The sequence below is a fragment of the Staurois parvus genome, unplaced genomic scaffold, assembly GCF_062004578.1.
Source record: "Staurois parvus isolate SC_StPar_1 unplaced genomic scaffold, SC_StPar_1.0 ptg000118l, whole genome shotgun sequence".
Taxonomy (NCBI): domain Eukaryota; kingdom Metazoa; phylum Chordata; class Amphibia; order Anura; family Ranidae; genus Staurois; species Staurois parvus.
In genome coordinates, this window is record NW_028317914.1 from 4,335,424 (window position 1) to 4,357,616 (window position 22,193).

General features: G+C 44.4%; 1 protein-coding gene across 2 annotated transcripts; it reads left to right on the plus strand.

Moving 5' to 3' along the window:
* Positions 1–1,146: 1,146 nt before the first annotated feature.
* Positions 1,147–20,324, plus strand: IAH1 (isoamyl acetate hydrolyzing esterase 1 (putative)). Of its 2 annotated transcripts, none has more exons than XM_089672026.1 (7): positions 1,147–1,233; positions 7,273–7,341; positions 8,550–8,602; positions 11,555–11,703; positions 14,328–14,489; positions 16,758–16,879; positions 19,626–20,324. In XM_089672026.1, the coding sequence occupies exons 1-7, from the start codon at positions 1,177–1,179 to the stop codon at positions 19,824–19,826; spliced, it is 813 nt and encodes a 270-aa protein (XP_089528152.1). In that variant the 5' UTR covers positions 1,147–1,176; the 3' UTR covers positions 19,827–20,324. The 2 variants fall into 2 exon arrangements, with proteins under 2 accessions (XP_089528152.1, XP_089528153.1); XM_089672027.1 differs by lacking the exon at positions 1,147–1,233 and adding an exon at positions 1,300–1,406.
* Positions 20,325–22,193: the final 1,869 nt, after the last annotated feature.

The following is a 22,193-nucleotide window of genomic DNA, read 5'->3' on the forward strand; positions in this document are numbered from 1 at the left end:
TCAGGGTAGGTCTTATTTTAGGGGAAACGGGGTACAAGCTGGTACATATCTCACAGGAAATAAGGGAGGGGGGAAATGAGCTGAAAGCCTTGCTTTTACAAACACAGGCTGCTAGAAGTGTTAGAGTTTAAAGGGGAACTCTGCCATATCTGGGTGCTACCACAAAATCGCATGGCAAGTCACACCGGTGTGAACCAGGGCTCAATTTAAGAACAATTACCTGTCCAGGGATCCAGTGATGACCTCACCCGAGCCGATTCTTCGGATGCAGATGCCGACATCTCCAGTAAGGGAAAGTGGCAGCGAAGCCCTGCGGCTTCAGAGCCGGTTTCATACTGGGCATGTGCGAAGTGTGCTGCACTTTGTGAATGGTCCTGCAGTCTTATGGGACCTGTGATGTTTCCCAGAAGGCTGCAGGTGAAGGAAGGGCAAACCTCCGGCTCAGATCACTGCAGCGCATCTGACTGGACGTAGAAGTGAGTACCTGTCAAAACCAGGTACCCACTCCCCCCTCCCCTCCAAAAGTGCCAGATGTGGTAGTGGAAGGGGGGTGGTAAACAAGCGCAGCTTTCCCTGCTTTAAGGGCTCACGCACACAGGACTACAAAATGCCACTTTTCCAGGTGTATGGCATTTCTGCTTGTAAACGCACCTCTATGTAGTCTATGTCTCCATGCACACACAGGCTTTTACAGGCGTATTACAAGATGAACGCTTACAGGCTGAAAACCCATCACCAGCGCTTTCAACAGAGGGGCTTATGGGTGGAAAAAACGTGACGGGTATAGCGCTTGAGTGCTCATTTGAATGGTAAGGATAAATAAATATTCTGGCCAATGGAATCCATAAATGCTCAAATGCGTGATGAGCCTAAACGCCTGCACTAAAGCAGCTATCAGTGTGATTTTTAAGCAGCTTTCCTCCTGCCAGCAGGAAAGGCATTGAGTGCAGCTGAGCAGACAACCAGTGTGCGTGAGACCTCAATCCGCCTGAATTATAGGCATTGCGAACTCCATTCACCGTGTTCATCCAAAATGACAACCATGCAGGGCACGTGCTACGTCTAGCCCTGTCTATACCCCAATGATATCACTAGATGGCGCTCTTCTCAGCTGCCTGCCATGTGCAGATATGTGGCCTCTGCTACGGAGGCGTGGCCTGTGTGTGATGTGATCACATGACTTCGTCCTCCCCCTGTCTGGTGTCACAGCCGGGCTGCCCTTCCCTGTGTACAGTGAGTGTGTGTGTGTCTGTCTTTGTGGTGCCCCCTTTGCTGCCTGTCTGTGTGGTGGGGCCATACATCTCCCTGTCGTCACATCCCTTCTGCCAGCATTAATCCCAGCCGGGGCTGTGGGGATGGAGCTGTACACACGTGACAGCCACGACTCTCTCACTTCCGCTTTGCAGGTCCTGTGACCCCTCAACTAGAACTAAGGACACTACTTTCTTTCTTCTTTTAGTTTTGAACAGAGTGGAGGTGGATTAGACCCCCTGTCCGGTTTTATTGCTGTCTGTGGCCCCCATTAGGGAGATTCTCCCTCCCTATTAGTCCTGTTTACCATTATCACCAAAAGGGAAAGAAAAACCTACATTTTGTGTTGTCACCAGAACAGGAATAGAGGGGAAATCTTCCAATGGGGACACTAGTTCTGGTCAACCAGGGATTCCCTCACTTTGGAGAAAATTCCTCTCACGTCCTGTTTTTGCTATAGAACAGAAAGTGAAGGGAAATCCCCTCCCACCATGGGACACAGATGGCCGAACTAGGAATAAAACCCTCCCTTAGTCCCGGTTCACATGCGACGTTAGGGTAATATTCCCATCGCACATGTTCCTGGATCAGACTCGGAAGTAGCAGATGCAGCAACATCCAGCTGGAGACTGGAACAATCAAAGGTGAAAATTCATATTTGCCAGCACACCACGGATCACCAGTGTTGTCTGAAAGGCTATTTTTATTGAAGAATGATCGCATCACAAAAAGAAAGGTGCAACGTATCAGAGTCACGCAGGACCCCTTTGTGAGGTCAGACATGTGATCACATACCCGACGAAGGGGTCCTGTGTGGCTCCAATATGCCGAAGAATGATCGCAAAACAAAAAAGTGCAACGTATCGAGTCATTCAGGACCCCTTCGTAAGGTCAGACGTGATCACATACCCGACAAAGGGGTCCTGCACAGCTCCGATATGCAGAAGAATGATCTCATCACAAAAAGAAAGGTGCAATGTATCGGAGCCATGTAGGACCCCTTCGTGAGGTCAGACATGATCCAATACCCGACGAAGGGATCCTGCGTGGCTCCGATACGTTGCACCTTTCTGTGATGCAATCATTCAACGTTTCGGAGCCACGAAGGACCCCCTTCGTGAGGTCAGACGTGATCACATACCTGGCTAAGGAGTCCTGCGCAGCTCCGATATGCTGAAGAATGATCGCAAAACAAAAAAAGTGCAATGTATCAGAGCCATGCAGGACCCCTTAGGTCAGATGTGTGATCACATACCCAACAAAAAGGGGTCCTGCGTGGCTCCAATACGCTGAAGAATGATCACATCACCAAAAAGAAGGTGCAACGTATTGGAGCCATGCAGGACCCCTTTCTGAGGTCAGACGTGTGATCACGTACCTGATGAAGGGGACTTGCGTGGCTCGGATACGTTGAATGATTGCATTAAAAAAAAAAAAGTTGCAACATATCAGAGCCACAGAGGACCCCATTGTGAGGTCAGACATGTGATCTCATACCCAACAAAGGGGTCCTGCGTGGCTCCAATACGCTGAATAATGATCCACCAAAAGGAAGGTGCAGCGTATTGGAGCCTTGCAGGACCCCTTTCTGAGGTCAGACGTGTGATCCGATACCTGATGAAGGGTCCTGCACAGCTCAGATACATTGAATGATTGCTTAGAATAAAGAAAGGTGCAACGTATCAGAGCCTCTCAGGACCCCTTTGTGAGGTCAGACGTGTGATCACAAACCCGACAAAGAGGTCCTGCGTAGCTCCAATATACTGAAGAATGATCGCATCACAAAAAGAAAGGTGCAACGTATTGGAGCCACGCAGGACCCCTTCGTGAGGTCAGATGTGTGATCACATACCTGACAAAGGTCCTGCGTGGTTGCGATACGTTGCACCTTTCTTTTTGTGATGCGATCATTCTTCAATGTATTGGAGCCACGCAGGACCCCTTTGTCAGATATGTGAGCTCAGGTCTGACCTCACGAAGGGGTCCTGCGTGGCTCCAATACGTTGCACCTTTCTTTTTGTGATGTGATCATTCTTCAATGTATTGTAGCCGCACAGGACCCCTTTGTCAGATATGTGAGCTCAGGTCTGACCTCACGAAGGGGTCCTGCGTGGCTCCAATACTTTGCACCTTTCTTTTTGTGATGTGATCATTCTTCAATAAAATCAGCCTTCAGACGACTTTGGTGATCTGTGGTGTGCTGCCAAATATGAACTCTGTTCTGCGACTTGACAGATCAAAGTCACTTGACAAGTCACACCCTATTTGCAGCTATGGAACCATTCAAATCGGTGCACGCTGACTTTGAAACCGGTTCCTGCACTCTTTTTTTGCAATTTAATGTGCAACTTGCATTGACATCTGAGCATGAAATCATACAGATGTCGGCAAGGCCCACATGAAATCGCACCAAAGTAGCATGATTTCAAAGGTACATTCAGCGTGAACCAGGGCTAGCTCTATCCAAAATGAAAAGTTCTATTTTAAAGCTGAACTCTAGGGAAAGTAAAAAGTCCTCCCTTGTAGTGGGGCAGTCACCGCACTGCAAGGGTTAAATGATCAATTCGGTCTAAGAGGTCAGGAAAAGTAGTTTTTCTTACCTGGTTCTCCGCGCTGTAAGATCGCTCCCTGTAGCTTCTTTATTTCATCGTTGATTGCAGGTCCTCTAATGTCATTAAGACCAATGCAGGGTTCATAGCCCTGCATTAGACATGAAGACACCAAGGAACAGTCAACCAATGGAGTGTAGGGGAGCAAAACTTGACACCAGAAGTGGTGGCACTTCCACACTGCCAGCTATTTTCAGCACAGCCATTAGGGGGCGTAGACAAGGCGTGTCTGTTCACAGCACACCATTGCTGCATGTGCCGCTTCTTTTTTTTTTTTTCTTAGTGCTGGTTGTGATGCCATCCACCATTACATTGTACAGTGAGAGCTCATGACGCTTCCATAAAGTTATGTCCAGAAAAAAAGTAAACAGTACGTTTTACCGTAATCGGCGATTGGCACTGTCTCACAGCACACCGGTGCAATCACTTGCTGATGTGAATGGGCCCTAAATCTGTCACTGAGCTGCATCATAGACTTCATACACATGAGCGCATTTGATCATGCAGCATAAGGCTAGGTTCACACCTATGCAGGTTGCTTTTGAGCCGTGTCTGCATTGTGTTTTGCACCTGCGTTTTTGACGTGTTTTTCATGCGTTTTGCATTTGTTTTTTAATTTTTTTTATTTTTCTGCCAGACAGATTTAAAATGCAAAACGCAGCAAAAACGCAATACATACTTTTCTGCAGCGCTTCCATTGAAGTCTATAGAACCAAAAACACAACTTTTTGCGTTCAAAATAAGTCCCTTTCCAAAAACCGCATCGGGTGAAAACGCGGAGATGTGAACATGTCCCATAGGAAATCATGTTAAATGGACTGTACTGTGTTTCTGCAAAACACTGCAGAAAACGTTAGATGTGAACCTGGGGTAAGGGTCCTTTCACACGGGCGTTCTGGTTTTTTCATCAGTTCAGTCACATTTTTTCCAAGAAAAATCTGATCAGTTTGCATCAGTTCACATCAGTTTGCATCAGATCACATCAGTTTGCATCAGATCACATCAGTTTTCATCAGATCACATCAGTTTGCATCAGTTCACATCAGTTTGCATCAGATCACATCAGTTTGCATCAGTTCACATCAGTTTGCATCAGATCACATCAGTTTGCATCAGTTTTTATCCATTTTTTATCAGTTTACATCTGTTTTTCATCTGTTTTTGTCTGTTTACATGCTTTTACATCTGTTTTTTTGTCCGTTTATATCCATCTTTCTTCCATTGCATTTTTTTTTAAACAGAAGAAAAATTGGGTTTTCTTCCATTTAAAAAAAATGGATGTTAACGGATGTAAACAGATGATCATCCGCTAGTCCATAGAAATACATGGGTGTCCTTTTTTCATCCGTAAACAGACAGATGAAAAATGGACATACGGAACACCCGTGTGAAAGGGGCCTAAAGATGCTGTGTATTCCTGGAGGTTGGACTGTCCTGGAGCTGCAGAGAGCTGCCCATAGACCGGAATGGGTGAAGGTGGCTGAACACTGAACATGTCCAGCATTGGTGTTAGGACATTACATGCTACTTTACACAAATAGCGGCTCATACCTGTGTACAGCCGACGTCACTCATCCCTGTCTTTGGCTGGCTGCAGGCAGCTAGTTCAGTTACTACAGGTTGCAGATATAATAAGTACAGTATAGGTGTCCATGGAATATTACATTTGTTTTAAGGGCTCAAGGTTTTCACCTGCATGCATTCTATGAATAAAAAACCTTCTCAGTGCATCAGCCCCCCCAATACTTACCTAAGCCCCCCTCTCAATCCAGCGATGTTCACTGGAGTCTCAGCTATCCCGGGACTCCCTCTCCTCATTGGCTGAGACAGAAGCAGGGACCATTGGCTCCCACTGTTGTCAATCACAGCCAGTGAGCCAATGAGAATAGAGAGGGGGCATGGCCGAGCCATAGCTCCGTGAGTGCATGAACACACGGAGCAGTGGGTGCCCCCATAGCTTGCTTTGGGGGCACCCAACAGTAGGGAGGGACCAGGAGCTCCAGCGGGGGAACTGAGAAGAGGAGGATCCAGGCTGCTCTGTGCAAGACCACTGCACACAGCAGGTAAGTATATACATGTTTGTTATTTGTTCTTTAAAAAAAAATAGGCCTTTAGAATCACTTTAAGTTCATCACACACAATCTGATTGTACAATCTACCAACTAGTTAGGCTAGCCATACATTATACAATTTTCTGGTACAATTTTCCTTTAGATTTACCAAAACCACATAAGTTTTGGTAAATCTTAACACTTTCAGTTTGTATGCAGTCAGGAGGCCCTTACACTACACAGCTGATGGTAAATCTAAAGGAAATTGAATAAGAAAATTGTCTAATGTATGGCCAGCGTGAGTGGTGCAGGGACCTGCCTGATTGAATACAGATTGATTAGTTGCTTGTAGGACAAAGTTGTGGTAGATCTAAGGCTGATTGTATGATCAGATTGTATTGTGTATGGCTGCTTTAACACAGGTCAGGGTAGAAGAGTTTTCTGGTTGGGTAGGAAGTAAGGTTACCACCTTTAAACCCGAACACACATATTAATTACACAGGTTCTGTGGCTGATTAAGGTGGTAATTAAACTCACTCAGTGCTTTATCTGCATTAACTCCACCTCAGAGCCTGTGTAATTAATGTGTGTTCAGGTTTAACCTCTTCACGCCAGCCTAACGCAAATGTGCGACCTCCCTGTGTCTGGGCCTAGACGCCGAGCGGCCATACATTTGTGTTCTATTACAAAAAGACATATGTGCTGAGAGCGCGCCCCACGCGCTCCCAGCACACATGTCCGGTACTCACAGAAAGGTCCCGATCTCCTCTTTCGATCGGGACCTTTCCCGATCATGTGACCGCCATGATGGCGTGTCACGGCGGTCACATAACTATAAAACCCCAGCCCGCCTCCCGGCTTCTGAAACCCTTAAAAGGCCGGGAGGCGCCGGCGTGAAGGGGTTGAAGGGATGAGGTGGCAACCCTACTAGGAAGGCTGGAGGTCCCATCACACAGCTGACCATGGCCAGTTGTAAAAAAGGTTTATTCATGTAAAGGCGGTAATAGATGGATCGAAATTCAGCTGATTCAGCAGGGACCGGCTGAACTTCAATCCATGTGTGACCACTGCAGTCTACCGATTGACTTCTGTTCAACCGTCCTATCAGATAAAAGCTGTTCAATCAGTGCAGCAGCACTGATCTGTGTATTCGGGCAGCAGAGGAGTCCCCTGCTGTCATACTACAATAGTGCAGTAGGGAGGATTCTTCCATCCACCTTGAATGTGCAGATAAGGAATCCTTTCAGTTTTAATCGTTCAGCCCACTGGATGAATATAAAACTGAACAGTGTTTGGGCATCTTAAGCAATGCATGTTGGTTTTGTCCTGCAGTCTGTATTCACGTACAATCTGTGTTGTAGATCTCCACTGTACAATCTGCCATGATTTGCTGGCCTCGTGTGGTTTTGTTTGGAGATTCCATCACTCAGGTAAGTTGATGTCTCTTATTACTCTTCATTAGTGTTCACACTTGAACTAACTCTGTCACGTATCTGGACAATGAACGTCATTGTAAGATGTATACATAGAGGTTATGTATGTCAAAGTGATCCAGATACATGCCGGGGTGAGGAGAACAGACATATATTTACCGATTACGCCAATCCTCCAAGCACAAGATTGGTCCCTGCCACTTCTGCCTCCCCCTGCATATTAGTGGTCTTGTGAATGGACTGTTCCTGACGTCATCGCGCCCATAGACCAGCTCTTGGTGTAAGACCGGCAGGAACAGTCCACTGCTGGACGTGGGGGAGCACTGTTTTCCAGAGGATTGAGTAAGTATAGTCTTTTGGTGCACCCCTGGACAAAACGAGCAGTTAACCCATGCAGTGCAGGCACAAGAGAAAACATTTTTTTCATGGGAGTTCTGCTTTAATAAAAAAAAATGTGGATATAAGGATTTTACTTCCCTGTCGAATACAAAAAAATCTACTCTTGCAGTTGGCCCCTCTGCACTTCAAGGGTTAAATGCTAGTCAAGTCTAAGGGGAGATGACATGGCTGTGACATTTGCATTACCGCTGCAGCCAGCTCCAGCGCTCCCCCCTCTACGGCGCACCTGCGTCCTCATGTACAATGCAGGTCTACGAACAATGTATTTTACATGCTGGAGGTCAGCATATGTTTGCGGCTGTCAGTGACTTAGAGACATCCTTGCTGTTTAGTGTGGATGGGGATTTCTCCCGTTCTGTTCAACATGTAACAAACGTATGGCCAGCTTTAGTATCTCTGAAGCAGAAGCAGGTAATATTTTGCTCTGTTTGCTATAACCATTTTTGTAGAATCCCTCTGAACTTGCCTGGTGAGGATTGTCTTGTGTCCCCAAAACTGGCATTCCCTGTAATTGTCTAGAAATTGCCACTGTGCTATAAAGTGGACTGCACTCTCGGTATACATCATAGCTCAATATGAATGACCGTGTTGCCATCCATCGGCCAGCTTTTCCCTTCACTATGTGATCTGCCATGATAAAGCAAAGTGGTTTTTGTGCAGCACAGAGATTTTCTTTCAGACTTGTTCAATCTTCAGGCCCAAGGTTACCCTTCTCTGTACAGGTCCCTGTCACTATGTACTTTCTGTTATATGTAGCTTCAGACATTAGCTGTAAAATCGAATCATTTGATGATTTTCTCCTCTAGTTTGCTTTTGAAGCGAATGGATGGGGAGCAACCCTGGCTGATAAACTTGTAAGGTGAGTTGAATCGTCCATGACTTGCATGCTTTTCTCTACAAAGTTCAAGTGAACGATGGAGACTGCTGTGATTTGAGCCTTTGTTTTGCTCCACATTGAGACAGCACAGGTTCACTTTAAATATATCTATTTTTGCCACAACCCCAGGCATATTTTGTTTTGTGTTTAAAGAATTCAGGGGAAAAAAAAAACTATTTTCCCGCCCTCACTACATTGGTTAGGTGCTCATCTTTATCTAGGGGTGAGGAGAACAGAGATATATTTACCGATTACGCCAATCCCCTAAGCACAAGATTGGTCCCTGCCACTTCTGCCCCCCTGCATACTAGTAGTCTTGTGAATGGACTAATCCTGACGTCATCCCACCCATAGACCAGCTCTTGATGTAAGACCAGCAGGAACAGTCCACTGCTGGACGTGGGGGAGCACTGTTTTCCAGAGGATCGAGTAAGGATAGTCTTTCGGTGCACCCCTGGACAAAACAAGCAGTTAACCCATGCAGTGCGGGCACAAGAGAAAACATTTTTTTAATGGGAGTTCTGCTTTAATAAAAAAAAATGTAATTCTGTTCTCATGTGTGCAGCTCCAGGATGTCAGAGGGGTATCTTTCTTGGGCCGCAAGAAGCACTATAACATACAGAATAAAGGGAACTGTTCAACAAATGTAGTTGCATTGCGGTTGCAGGCACCACGACTGTAGAAAATAAATAGTCCATCCTGCATGAGTGAGTGAAAAGCAGGTACCACAAGAACAGCCCCTTCTGTGCTCCCCTCTGGTTTAGTTTCACTTTACTGGGCCCAACACTGATAAAGTCCACCATCTGCAATCCCCCTTTCCAATGAGACTGCTTCATTGGGCAGTGATGGTGCTGTCTTTGCACAGGGGAATAGAATTTAGTGGAGCAAAGCCAAGGCGTCAGGCCTAAGTAACAAAGTAAAATTTAAAGTGGAACTAAACCCTCCTATCCCTTACAGCCAAGGAAGCTGCCATCTTAGCCTCTGATCTTCTCTTGCGATGGTGCTGCACTAATTAGGCTCCATTCACACTAGTGTAACTCCAAAGTAGCACGATTTGAGTGTGACTTTGGAGTGCAACTTTGGATGTGTGAGAACTGGATGCGATTTTGGCTTTGACCAATGACAGTGGACAGCTGTTGCACAACTGTTGCATGTATAACATTCAGGTGTGACTTTTGAGAGTTTACAATACAGTTTATAGCACTCAAGTCGCATGAAAGTTAGACCAAAGTAGTGAAGGAACATTTTTAAAGTTGCTATTTGAGCGATTGTCATTGCAAAACATTGGGTACGACTTTTCATGCCACTTTAGTGTCACATGTCGCATGACAAGTTGCACCAGTGTCAATGGAGCCTTAGGACACCAGCCTTTTGGTGTCTAGACAGTTTAGCTGAGAAAACAAGTGACTGTGACAGTTATAATTTACAAAGTGCCCTTAATGTAACTCATTTGGGAAACTGTTAAATCAATGAGTTTAGTTCCACTTTAATGCAGAACTATAATCACCTCCTCTCCAGCAATGTTACGTCCGTAAGGGCCCTTGCTGGTGTCAACATCTACGCCAAGTCATCTTCCAGGTCCGGGATCTTCATCCAACTTGACTGGCCAGGCCTTGATGATGTTACTTCCAAGCATGCACAGGAGTTCATTGATCCAGACAGATGCCAAAATTGTACACAGAATTGCTCAGTGTGTATAATCAGGAAGATTTTATACAGGGAGGTAAGAATCCTTTATTGCAGAAAAGACGTGGTAAGTCTCTACTGCAATAAACAACCTACCTGTTCACTCATTTTTAGATTTTATGCAAAGTTCCGCTTAATCAGAGAGGAGCACATCTTTATTTTGGGAGGCATCTTATAGTGTTTGTTCATAAGCAGGGCTTATGGATGGAATACATGCTTACTTCAGATACAAGTGATGTCAACAATATGATTACATTCATTTTATTTGTGAAACATATATAAAAAAAATTCTACATAATGTAACCTCTATGTAGAGCCACATTTTTGTTAAAATAGAAACCCCCTCTTATGCAGGCCATAGACGGGTCAAAAATCGGCCGGTTTAAAAAAAAAACAAAAAAAACCCACAAAAAATCGGTCATTCGATCGGCCGACGTTACCACCAACGGTAAAAAAAATTGGCCGATTTTCGTCCTGTCTATGGCCGGCATTTAACCCCATAATTACTTCTGTCCCTTGCAGAGACAGGGGAGCAATACATAAGAAGAAGAAGAAGAATTCCAGTCCACTATTCTATTTTATATCAAAAGTCTTGCGGTTGCAACAATGTATCCATTTTGGATACAGATGGTTTTATTCGGATACAAATGGATACATTGTTGCAACTGCAAGACTTTTTCATATAAAATATAATAGCAGACTGGAATTCTTCTTCTTTTTTTTCTTCTTCTTATTTTTCTTCTTTTTCTTCTTCTTGCAGGTCACGGCTCATGCGCAGATTTTTTTATCGGTAAAACGATCGGCCGATTTGCCCATCATTGCCGGGAAAATCTTCCAACATACCCGATAAAAAAAAAATGCGCAAAAAGCCCGAAAAACAGCCAACCAATTAACCCACTAACGGTGCGAAAATTGGCCAATTTTTTTTTTTTCCGGCTGAAAAATCGGTCGATTTTTGCCCGTTTATGGCCAGCCTTAGAGTTTTAGCAGTGATATGGAAGAATTTAAAGGGCAGAAGTTGTGTGGTCCCTTCTATGGGAAGGCTCAGACATGGCATAGATCCCTCCTGGCTCCCTGTGGGAGGAGCACAGACTTTTAATTTAGTGGTTGTTTTAGCAGATCAGCTTATTTGCATATTGTTGGCTGTACTTGAATTGCTTTGACTAAGAGGACATGTCCTCTATTTATGGTTGTATAACAGGATGGCTGAAAGGCTATTTATAGTGAAATATTTTCTTGCCCTGACAGGAAGTGCGACGTCCTTAACCGCGGTCTGTCTGGCTACAACACCAGATGGGCAAAGCTCATTCTACCAAAACTGATCGCCAAAAGCTCTGATTCTGAAACCATTGCTGCAGTCACCATTTTCTTTGGTGCTAATGACAGCTCCCTGAAAGGTAAGCCAAACTGACTCAGTGGATGTTTAATTCAATGTATTGATTTTCCCTACGTGGGGCAATTATAGTCATAGTTTGAGATAAATTATTTAAACTCTGAATTTGATTCCCCCTATTTGTAATTTGCTACATAAGAGTTTATATTGATTGCAAGATCTTAGTCAATATTTTGAATAATGGAATCCTGTACAGAAACAAATATGGAGGTTCCCATTGTGGACCTCCTCCTGACAATGTTGGTTTCCTTGTTGTCTGTCCTCAATACTTTGAGTCACACAGCCGGAGCAAGCAAAGTCATAATCAAGTCAGAGCACCTAAGTTCCATGGTTTGTGGCATGCAAGTCAGTGACTCGCAGAGTACTGAAGACTCTGGACTAGTATGACAACCAGTAAAATAGCATTTATACAAGAACAAGTTAGCTAGGGCAATTCCTATATATCCTCAGTACAAGTTTTTTTTTAAACACAGGTAACAAAAGCAGCCAGTGAACAGATAGAAACATAGAAAAGTGACAGCAGAAAAAAGACCAAGTGATCCATTGAGTCTGCCCGTCTTTTTCCTTGTTTTTGTTTTGTTTTTCTTTGTTGCTTTACATGTTTTGTATTTTGTGTCAGCTCAGAAAGTCCATTTTTGTCTGATTTCTAAATATGAATTGCATCCAGCATCGTTAGACTGTATATAATCTTGTACTGTAATTAATAAACATTTCTACAAGGACTGCAACCTTCTGCCACACATTTCATACCCCAAAATGAGTGGGCAGAGGTAAAACTAGGGAACACACATAGAAAGATAGGCTCAGTCATCATGGATGTAAACATTTTTGGCAGACTGGAATATACCTTTAAGGTACCCATAAATGCCAGAGATCATTACACAGTGTGTTCTACAATATCAGTATGTACAGTCACAGCAGACAGCTTCTGGAGATTTTGGTTGCTTGAAAGTCTCATCCAGCAGCCTGGACATTTTTTTTATGGATCTCCTCTAGTCTGTACTGGTGCAATGGCTTAAAAGCTATGCAGAGCCCCTGCAGAATATACTTGTTGGGGGGCCTTTATAGGGGGAAGCTTTACTGATTCTGTGTGGTGGTACAGTGATGAGCTTGGGTGTGATCCACAGCCACGTGTACTAGCTTGCCAGGCTGTCACCTTTACAGCCAATAATCGACATCCATGGAGTCTGGATTCAGATAAGTGGTCTCTTCCCCAGGAGGTGTTTCGAGATCTTTGTTGCTGGTGGGGGATACTGGATATGGACCTCCTGGTTCAACAGCAAACTGCCCAAGTTTTGTCTCCAGGTCCAGGGATTCGCTAGCGTTCTCAGTGGATGTACTTCTGACTCTGTTATGTAGTTTATCCTGATCTATGTCTTCCCACCTTGTAGCTCCTTACTCGCCTGCTCCACAGGATCAATGTGTAGAGCATTCTAGTGGTTCTCTTTGAATCAGACTGGTCCAAGCAAACGTGATAATTGGACCTCATCAGACTCTCTGTGGGCCCTTCCAGATCGTCTGGATCTTCTCTCCCAAGTCCAGCTTACCATGCTGCTTCTTGGTTACTGGCTTTAATGGCCTGGCTCAATTTGGTGTGTATTGCTAGAGAGGTTTTTTTTTTTCTTGGGAGAGTGGCCCTGTGCTGATCACATGCAATCGGCGCTGTCCAGACAGAGTTCAGGGGTTCTGAAACCCCCCCCCCCCTACATGCTTTAACCAGTGCTCTGCTGAACACTGATAGAAGTCACAAGACTGCTCTAACTGCTGATGATAAAAGGTATTTAGGAGTTTATATTTACTAAAATAATTGCATTTCCATATTCTGTGTACTGTGGGAGACCAGATATAGTGAATGCAGGGTCCTGGGTTTAGTAACACTTTAAGTACCCTCTAGAGTCCAATTTTGGCCCTAATGATTGTATTTTAAAGACCTCTCCCCTCTCACTTCTTAGTGCAGGCCTTTGTTCAAGACTTTGCTCACATTATCCCTTCAGTTGGGTGCTATCGATTCCTCAAAAATTGCCCTTTTAACCTATCCAAGATGTTCCTTTTTCTACGCTTGCTTGCAAGGTGGCCTTCGTCATCACTGTCATCCCTGCAAAGCAAGTTTCTAAGTTCGAGGCTTTATCCTATCGGAAGCTATTTGTGTGCTGCACAAAGGGAAGTTTGTGCTGTGTCTACATTTGCACAAATGACTAGCTCTAGTACAAATGACAGGTGTCATAATTGCTCCTGATTTAGCCACCAGCAGCAACCGCTGAGACCCGTACAGTTCGCCGATGGCTGCAGCTATCCGTGACTATCCAAAGGGCCAGTAATTACCTGCAGCTGGACACACTTTGTAGTCTTTCCAGGCCCACAGTAGAGTGACCCTACAAATTAAACACTACAAATTTATGCAGCAGTCTTTTTTTTTATGTCTAAAGAAAATGGAGCCATATATAGGCAGCATTAGAGAACAGTTCCAGCTGTTGGTATGATGGGTTACATGTCATGTTTGTCCCCATATAGATATTTTGCAGTTGGAATGTCCTTCAGTGATAATGAGAGGACTCCCACTGGGATAAAAACTTGGCAGCTGAAGGACAGATCTTTATACATAATTATATTATCTCTATCCTTCCACAGAGGATAACCCTCAGCAGCATGTTCCTCTGGACGAGTATGCAGACAATCTGAGGGCTATGATCCACTATCTGCAGTCTTTGGACATCTCACCAGACAGACTCATCCTGATTGCTCCACCACCCATCCATGAGCCTTCCTGGGAAAAGCAGTGTTTTATTAAAGGTATTAAATTGCTTCATATTGTACATCAAGGCCATTATGTGACTGGGGTAGCTGTGAGCATTTTGTGAAACTGGGTGCCCCAGGTTTTTCACAATCCTAGCGGAGGAGAGCAGTAATGGCTAAATTCCTCTTGCAGTTGGAAAAGCATAACAGATTACTGTTAAATAAAAGCAGAACATACTGTTGTGTGTAAGGAGTGCTGTTGCACAGAGAACAGGGGAAAGGGGTGCGTAATACAAAGGGTGCAAGGATCAGAAGTTGTAATGCATAAAGTACATGGTTCAGGAGTTCGTAACACACAATATACAAGTCAAGACTTAAGTAAGCACAGAGTGCCTCCCAAGGTAAAAATCTCTTCCACCCAATACAACCCCAATCCCACCCCCACCTCCAGCACAAATTCCCCCTCCCTCCGTTTCTGAAGTGCACTTATCAGTCTCAAAGCTGCAAACGCATATCATTTTTTTCTCTTGTATGCAGCTGCAGGCTTCTGTCCCTGCTCACCTCCTATTGAGCCTGCAGCATAGAGCCAACCACAGCAGCACCCAGGGATAAAGAAAATTGGTTGCACTGTTGCATTTAATCTGTGCAAGTATATTACTTATGCGTCAGTTCAGTCCTGACTTCACCTGGTCCTAGTTTCTGCATCAGAGCAGCTCAGGAGGCAGCAGCTGAGATGTTGTATTGGTAGGTGGACACAGGGCTGGCGTGGTTGTCACATTCTGCTTCACAACAGGAAAAGCCTATTCTCTATAGCAATTCTGTTCCCACTGTCAAACACATGTTGGGGTGGAGTAAATGACAGCCCAGACGACATCCCTGTCTCTGCACAGGGATGCAGTGGTCAACTTTAAAAACAAAATGGCAGGCATTGCAGTCTTGGGAATGAGGGCACCCAGCAGGAGAGGCAGGGCACATGCCCCAGGTGCATGGTGCTAGCAACTCTGTGGTGTTAAATGATCATCATGCAGTTTAAGAAAATGAACACAAAAAGCATTCATTTAGGGGATCATTATATAAACTGGAGTCGTTAAAAGAGTAAAGCCAAGAACAAAAATGTATTTATATTGCAGCTTACCAATCCTTAGATGTGGTGGCACATTCGTTTTGGATCCCATACCTGGACCCCACTGTGTGGATGTGTGACACTAGCCTAGAATATGACCTTCCGGCACAGGGATCTGCACTGTGGTGCTTTCCAGACAAGTACTGGGTTAGTTAACCACAGAACTCTTTATGTACTGGTCCAGAGCCGTGGTACAGCCAGAATTGTGAACTTGTCTCTGAAGACCCAGTGAGTAAGGCTAGCCACGCTCAAGCCCCAAGAGCTACCTCATTAAAATCATGATACGGGTACAAAGCACCACAAAATGAAAAAAAAGTTAAAAAAAATTAAATATTAATGGCTCAATAAAACAGAAATAACACAAAATTGGCAAAAAAATAACAGCTTAGGGAAGAAGTTGAAGAAGGAGTTAATTAGGGCACGGTGTTGCATTGTATTTCTTTATCTCCCATTTGATCAAAGGATCTGTTTTTTGACAGAAGCTGCTGTATCGGCTATTAGGCCCTGTTCCTACACTGCATAGCAGGAGCAAGTGATCCTGCTTGCAATTTTTAAAGCGCGATTTGCACACGGAAATGCACGTCATGCATAGGACAGTCCATTCACTTCAAAGGTCCTGATCCTTTTAGAGCAACAAGCTCAGCACAATTTTTAGCCCTGTATATTGCAGTGATTGCCACTGGAAAATCATGCAGCAGAGTTGCACTGCATTTGGGGTGCCCACTATTTCAAACAGGGCCTTAGATGTGCCACTGGTAATTTGGCACCAAACATTCATAGCATAGCTTTGTATTTGCTTTGCTTTATCAGCATTATATTATCACCACAGCTATGTTCATAGTAGTTGTTATTGTTGTGGTAGTGTACTATTCTCTATAGTGATAGAAACACTATCCATAAAAGAAACACAAAACTAAAAGTAATCCTAAGGTTTGGGGTGTTGGGTTCAGGTTATTACATTTATACATGGTTGTAGCTTAGTGACTATTGCTCTTTGGATGTGATAATTGTACATTAAAATAAGACATGTTGGCATTGTGGCAGATGTTAGTCTTTTAAAATAGGCCTTCATTGTTCTTACGAAGACCTCTGCCCGTATGTGACCAACCTAACTTTGTGGCTCAGAGTTTGAAATATCCGAAGACAATCTAGTGTGATCGCATATGTGTGTGTCCTTCTTAATCTTTGCTGTCATCACCCAGGATATAAACTGAATCGTTTGAACTCTATTGCCGGGGAATATGCTAAAGCCTGCGTTCGTGTTGGCCAAGATTGCGGCACTGAGGTTCTTAACCTGTGGACTCTAATGCAGGATCGGGGTCAGGTGAGGATTTAAGTGTCTTTCACATAAATGTCTGTAGAGAATAAGCACTTTTTGAATGCATGTACAGCACAAGGTGATAAGCACGCCCATTCCAAAAGATTGCTAGCTTGACTTTTCACTGGCCATAAATAACATGTAACATCACTATCTACTGGCAGGTTCTTGATATTGCACAATACAGTAAGTACAATTTTTTTTTTTAAGTAGAACTACACTAAAATATGAACCTGTCATGAGAGAAATGCAGGGGTGCTGTTTGTGACCAATTCCTGACAAAGCTACTCGGCTGCCTGTCATGCTGGTTCTGTTGATTCAGTTAAGTCACTTCAGAAGAGGTCCTTATCACTGTACTTGTTTAGTCAGTGACAGAGCCAAGGTACAGCATGACAGCCAGAGAACTAGCATTTTCAGAAGGAGAGGTCTGCAATAGAAGCCTTCCTTTATGATGGTTTCCTTTGAAACCCGTAATGGTAGGACTACAAGAGGAAGATTATGTTGTCCTTGCACCTGGTGTGCACACGGTGTCCCAGGTCATCGATTGGCAAGTAGTGAAGATAAAGATAAGAATGACAGCCCTAAATGTTACACCTTAGCAGAAACAGCTTCCATATGCCATCTGTGATGGGTTCTTTGTATAAACCCAATATAACCCCGCCCACTCCCAGCAAGCCTCAGTTTCGTAGCAAGCAATACTGAGTACATCTGAAGAAGAAGAGGGGAGGGACCCATGTCCTGTAATGTATTGCAAGAAAAGGATTTTACAGGTACCGTATATACTCGAGTATAAGCCGAGTTTTTCAGCACATTTTTTGTGCTGAAAAACTGCCCCCTCGGCTTATACTCGAGTCAACGTCTGCAGATGACATGCCGTCCCTGTCATCTGGACACACCCCCGGGATCAATCCTCGCCGGTGATTGGCCGCCGGAACTGTAGCTCAGGAGAGGCACACAGGCGCCCAATCACCGAGGAGGAGGTGGAGCTTGGAGAGGAGGAGCCGAGCGGCACCGCGAAGATCGAGCGAGTGAAGAGGAGGAGAGCGGCCAGAGAAGGAAGACATCTGACCGGTAAGTGTGTACCATGGGAGAGGGAGGGAGCGAGCGAGCCCAGGCTGGAGCAGGGGTCACCAACGATGGGGCACTATTCCTCCCCCCACTGACACCAACGATGGGGCACTATTCCTCCCCCCACTGACACCAACGATGGGGCACTATTCCTCCCCCCACTGACACCAACGATGGGGCACTATTCCTCCTCCCACTGACACCAACGATGGGGCACTATTCCTCCCCCCACTGACACCAACAATGGGGCACTATTCCTCCCCCCTCAGCTTATACTCGAGTCAATAGTTTTTCCCAGTTTTTTTGTGGTAAAATTAGGTACCTCGGCTTATATTCGGGTCGGCTTATACTCGAGTATATACGGTAAGTCAGAAATCCTGTTTTCTCTATCATACATTACCGGACACATGATCAAACCATGGGACATCCAAAAGCAGTCTGAGGGGGTGGTCAACACTGCAACAAACACTTAACAGGCCAGTGGTTAAGAGGAGGGCTTGATAGGACTCACAGCAGCTTGAAGCACTTTCTGACAGAACCTGATATCAGATGAGGCCTGAACAGTCACTTGGTAAAACCTAACAAATATGAGAATAGCAGACCAGGTTGCAGCCTTGTAAAACAGATGTTTGATGTTGAAGAGCCCATAAAGCACCTTGACAGAGAAGGGTGGAACCAAAGCTTGTAGGCTATAGGCTGAACTAATGACTTGCCTAATTCACCTGTAAATGATGAAGTGAGAGGCAGGGTGTCCCTGAAGGGGACCTTCAAGAATGACAAAGAGAATCCGAGTGATTAACCACTTGCCAACCGCGCTATAGTCGAATGATGGCTACAGCGCAGCTACATATCCTACAATGTGAACATCCTAGGAGAAAGACAGATCCAGGACAGGTGTTAGTGTCGCAGTTCAGCAGCAAAGCCGCCACTGATCTGTTACTTTTAGTCCTACAGAACAGCAGACAAGTCAATCTGTTGCTTACATTGCTACAGGTCAGCTGCAAACCTGATCTCTTACCTGTAGTTCCACATATAGTCTATTCCTGCACGGCTGTTAAACTGGTCTGGCAGCTTTAGGACCTGCTGTTTAATATAGCAGTTTTGCAGGTCGTTCCTGTGTGGTCTGTCATTGAGCAAGATGTCTACAACACTGACTGTTCTTTAGGAAATCTTGAATCTCAAACATCACTGAAGGTTATGTAAACCCTAACAATGAATTTATCTTTTTTTTTTGCTCCCATTTGGCTCATGAAATATACCACTGAAAGAATTTTGTTGTTCAAGTGTGAAAATACCTATTGATCCTGCCAGATACCCATTGAGCTTTTAGCTTCCTGTAGGGAGATTACAATGCTACATTGAAATTCAAACAATTTTATCATGCCTGCCTCAGCTTTCTCTGTAGACTTCCACCCCATGTTAGGGAGATGTGGGAGGCCTTCTGTAGTGTAAATCAGTAATCAACAACCAGTTGACACTGTACAGCAAGTGTTGTCATACTAGGGTAGGATCACCAGGTAAAATAAAAAGGAAAAAAAAAATGCAGCCACCACATCTAAGGAATGGTATGCTGCCATATGTTACACTTTTGTTCTTTGGTTTAGATATGCTTTAATTAACTTGTTTGCAAATGACATAATAAAGTATGCCATATATACTGATATTTTCTTTCATGTATTCTCAGGACTATACAGTGTATCTGTCGGATGGGCTTCACTTATCTGACAAAGGTAATGAGTTTCTGGAGTCCAAATTGTGGCCAATTTTGGAGAAGAAGCTGGGTGCTCTACCCTTCCTTTTACCGTATTGGATGGATGTGGACAATAAAAACCCAGAGCCCTCCCTATTCCCCACCAGCCCAGAGAAGAAAGAAGAGAAGAGCTAAACAGACAGCCATACCACCACTGTGAATGTAGACTGAGGAATTCTGCACCCAGCATCCTGCTTGCAGATCTGATACTACCTCTTACCAAGCCTTGCTGTTTTCACACTGTCCTAGTACACAATACTTGCCAGTTGGATCAGGCATGCAGTATGGTGGTGGTGGAGAATCCATCAGCATTTGGAACTTTCCAAAGCAAAGGGTAGAATTCTGTGAATTAATCCATCAGACATCTCTTTAAGGTTAGTAGCCAATGTGGCAATAATGATATGATACTCACTAGGAAAAGAAACTTGCTGTGCTATGCTGCACTGAAGAGAATTCTAAAATTAGCATTTTAAGATTTGCAAGAAGTTAAAGTGGGCCCCCAACTAAGTGATTTTTTTTTGGTATGTGACTGTACTTTTCAGTATTTAGATCCAGCAGTAAGAGTCCTCAGACAATGTTCTTCCCTCACTTCTTATTCTGATCACGGTATTAAAGAAGATCTTAACGCTCAAACTTTAATGTCTATTACGTTACCCTAAATTGTTAAAGTTGTTTCCAGTCTCTTTAAGGCTTCATTTAGATGTGTGGTTGTATTTAATTTTTGCTGCTCGCCAGCTGCCCACCACTTAAGCTGCAATAGGCAGTGGAGAGGGATGTATACATGTCGCAGTCGTGATGCTTCTCTTCCGCAGCAAAATGTACCCAACATGTAATGATCGGTGCATAGCAAGTGTGCCAAATGCTACACGCTCAAGCAAATAGGGAATTGCCACAAACATGTCACATTGCCTTGTCAGTAGCCTCTGAAGTGCGATCTGAATGCAGATTGTGCTTCAGACCATTGCCTCAAAAGCAATCCCCCAATCATACAGGCCTTCTTTTACATTAAGTAAATCTGTTTTTTTAGATGCCTGGAGTAAGACTACAGCTCTCAATGTACTTCTGGGCTGCTTAGAAGTATGCTTTGCAGGTCTCCTTGACCCCAGCGCTCTCTCTTTTTCCTAGCCATTTACAAAACAAAGCCAGAGGCTATGTGTTTTTTTTTTTTTCTCCCCAAGGCCAGTAGCAGAGGGAGGTGGGGACATGACCGTAGCATTGGTGTTTATGGGACCCGCAGCACGTGTAAGTGGGAGCTGTACTTTCCCAGTCATATAAATTAACAGATTTGCCTAATGTCGAAGAAAGCCTGCATGACAAGGTTTGGTTTTGAGGTGATAGAATGTAGAGCTGCTTGAACACATCTACTGGTAAATTTATTGTGCCTTAACTGCTAGATGCCGAGCGCACACAAATATGCGGCCTCTGGGCCTTGACGCCAGGTCGCCGCATATTTACGTACCATTTGAAAATACATATGCGCTGAGAGTGTGCGCCCTGCGCACTCCCAGCACATGTGTCCGTGACTCAGGGAAATGTCCCGATCTCCCCTTGCGATCAGGACCTTTTCCAATCATGTGACCACGAATCATGGAGGTCACATGACCCTAAAACCCCACCCCAGCTTCTGAAACCTCTTAAAGGGCCAGGAGGCGCAGGCACAAAGGGGTTAAGCTGGACTATACATATTTCTGGTGATCCTGCCATGAAGGTCCTTGTTCAGGCACTTCCTCTAATGGAGTGACACTCATCTTCATGTGAAATAAGACAAAATACACAAGGTGACTTCAACCTCATAGGCTCTTATCTATATACTGTGATGTCCAAATACGAAGCCTGATCCTCCAGGGATCATAATAACTACTCACATTTTATCTGCCTGGAGAGGAGGTTTGCCACCATTAAGCCTATCCTTGAAGAGGAGACCATTATAGGGAGAGTGACGTGGTACCAGAGGAGTCTCAAGCATGGAGGATCCAGTGTAGTGATCCTAAAGGTGTTTTGGCCCTTTGCGGGTCGAGGCAAGGAGGTGAGCGTGCATTACAGCCATTTGTGGATACCTTCTTGTCGTCACATATACCTACCACCCACATTCACGGGGGTTTGTCTTACTGGAATACGTGGTATTTCTACACCATTCTGGACATTCACCTGCTTATTTGCATTTATACGCCTTTTTAGTGTTATGCGTCTTCTAGTGATTCTTTTGTGTATTCACTTCCCGTGACAGTTTATATGCACTATCACGCATGTGGTTATGTGTGCGTTTTGTTGACATTGTTTTGTGTATAGATATTTGATTTGAGGGTTTTTGTTTCTTGGGGAATTTTTGCATGTGTTTACATGTATTATTTCTCATGAATCCCAATTTGGGCACATTTGATGCACTAGTCCCATTTGGATGCTCACCATCACCTTTAGATCCAAAATAGGATCAATTCACACACACATTTTGGGTGAGTATTGCCGACACTTTCTTTTATCACTTAGTTTATTGTTTTTCAC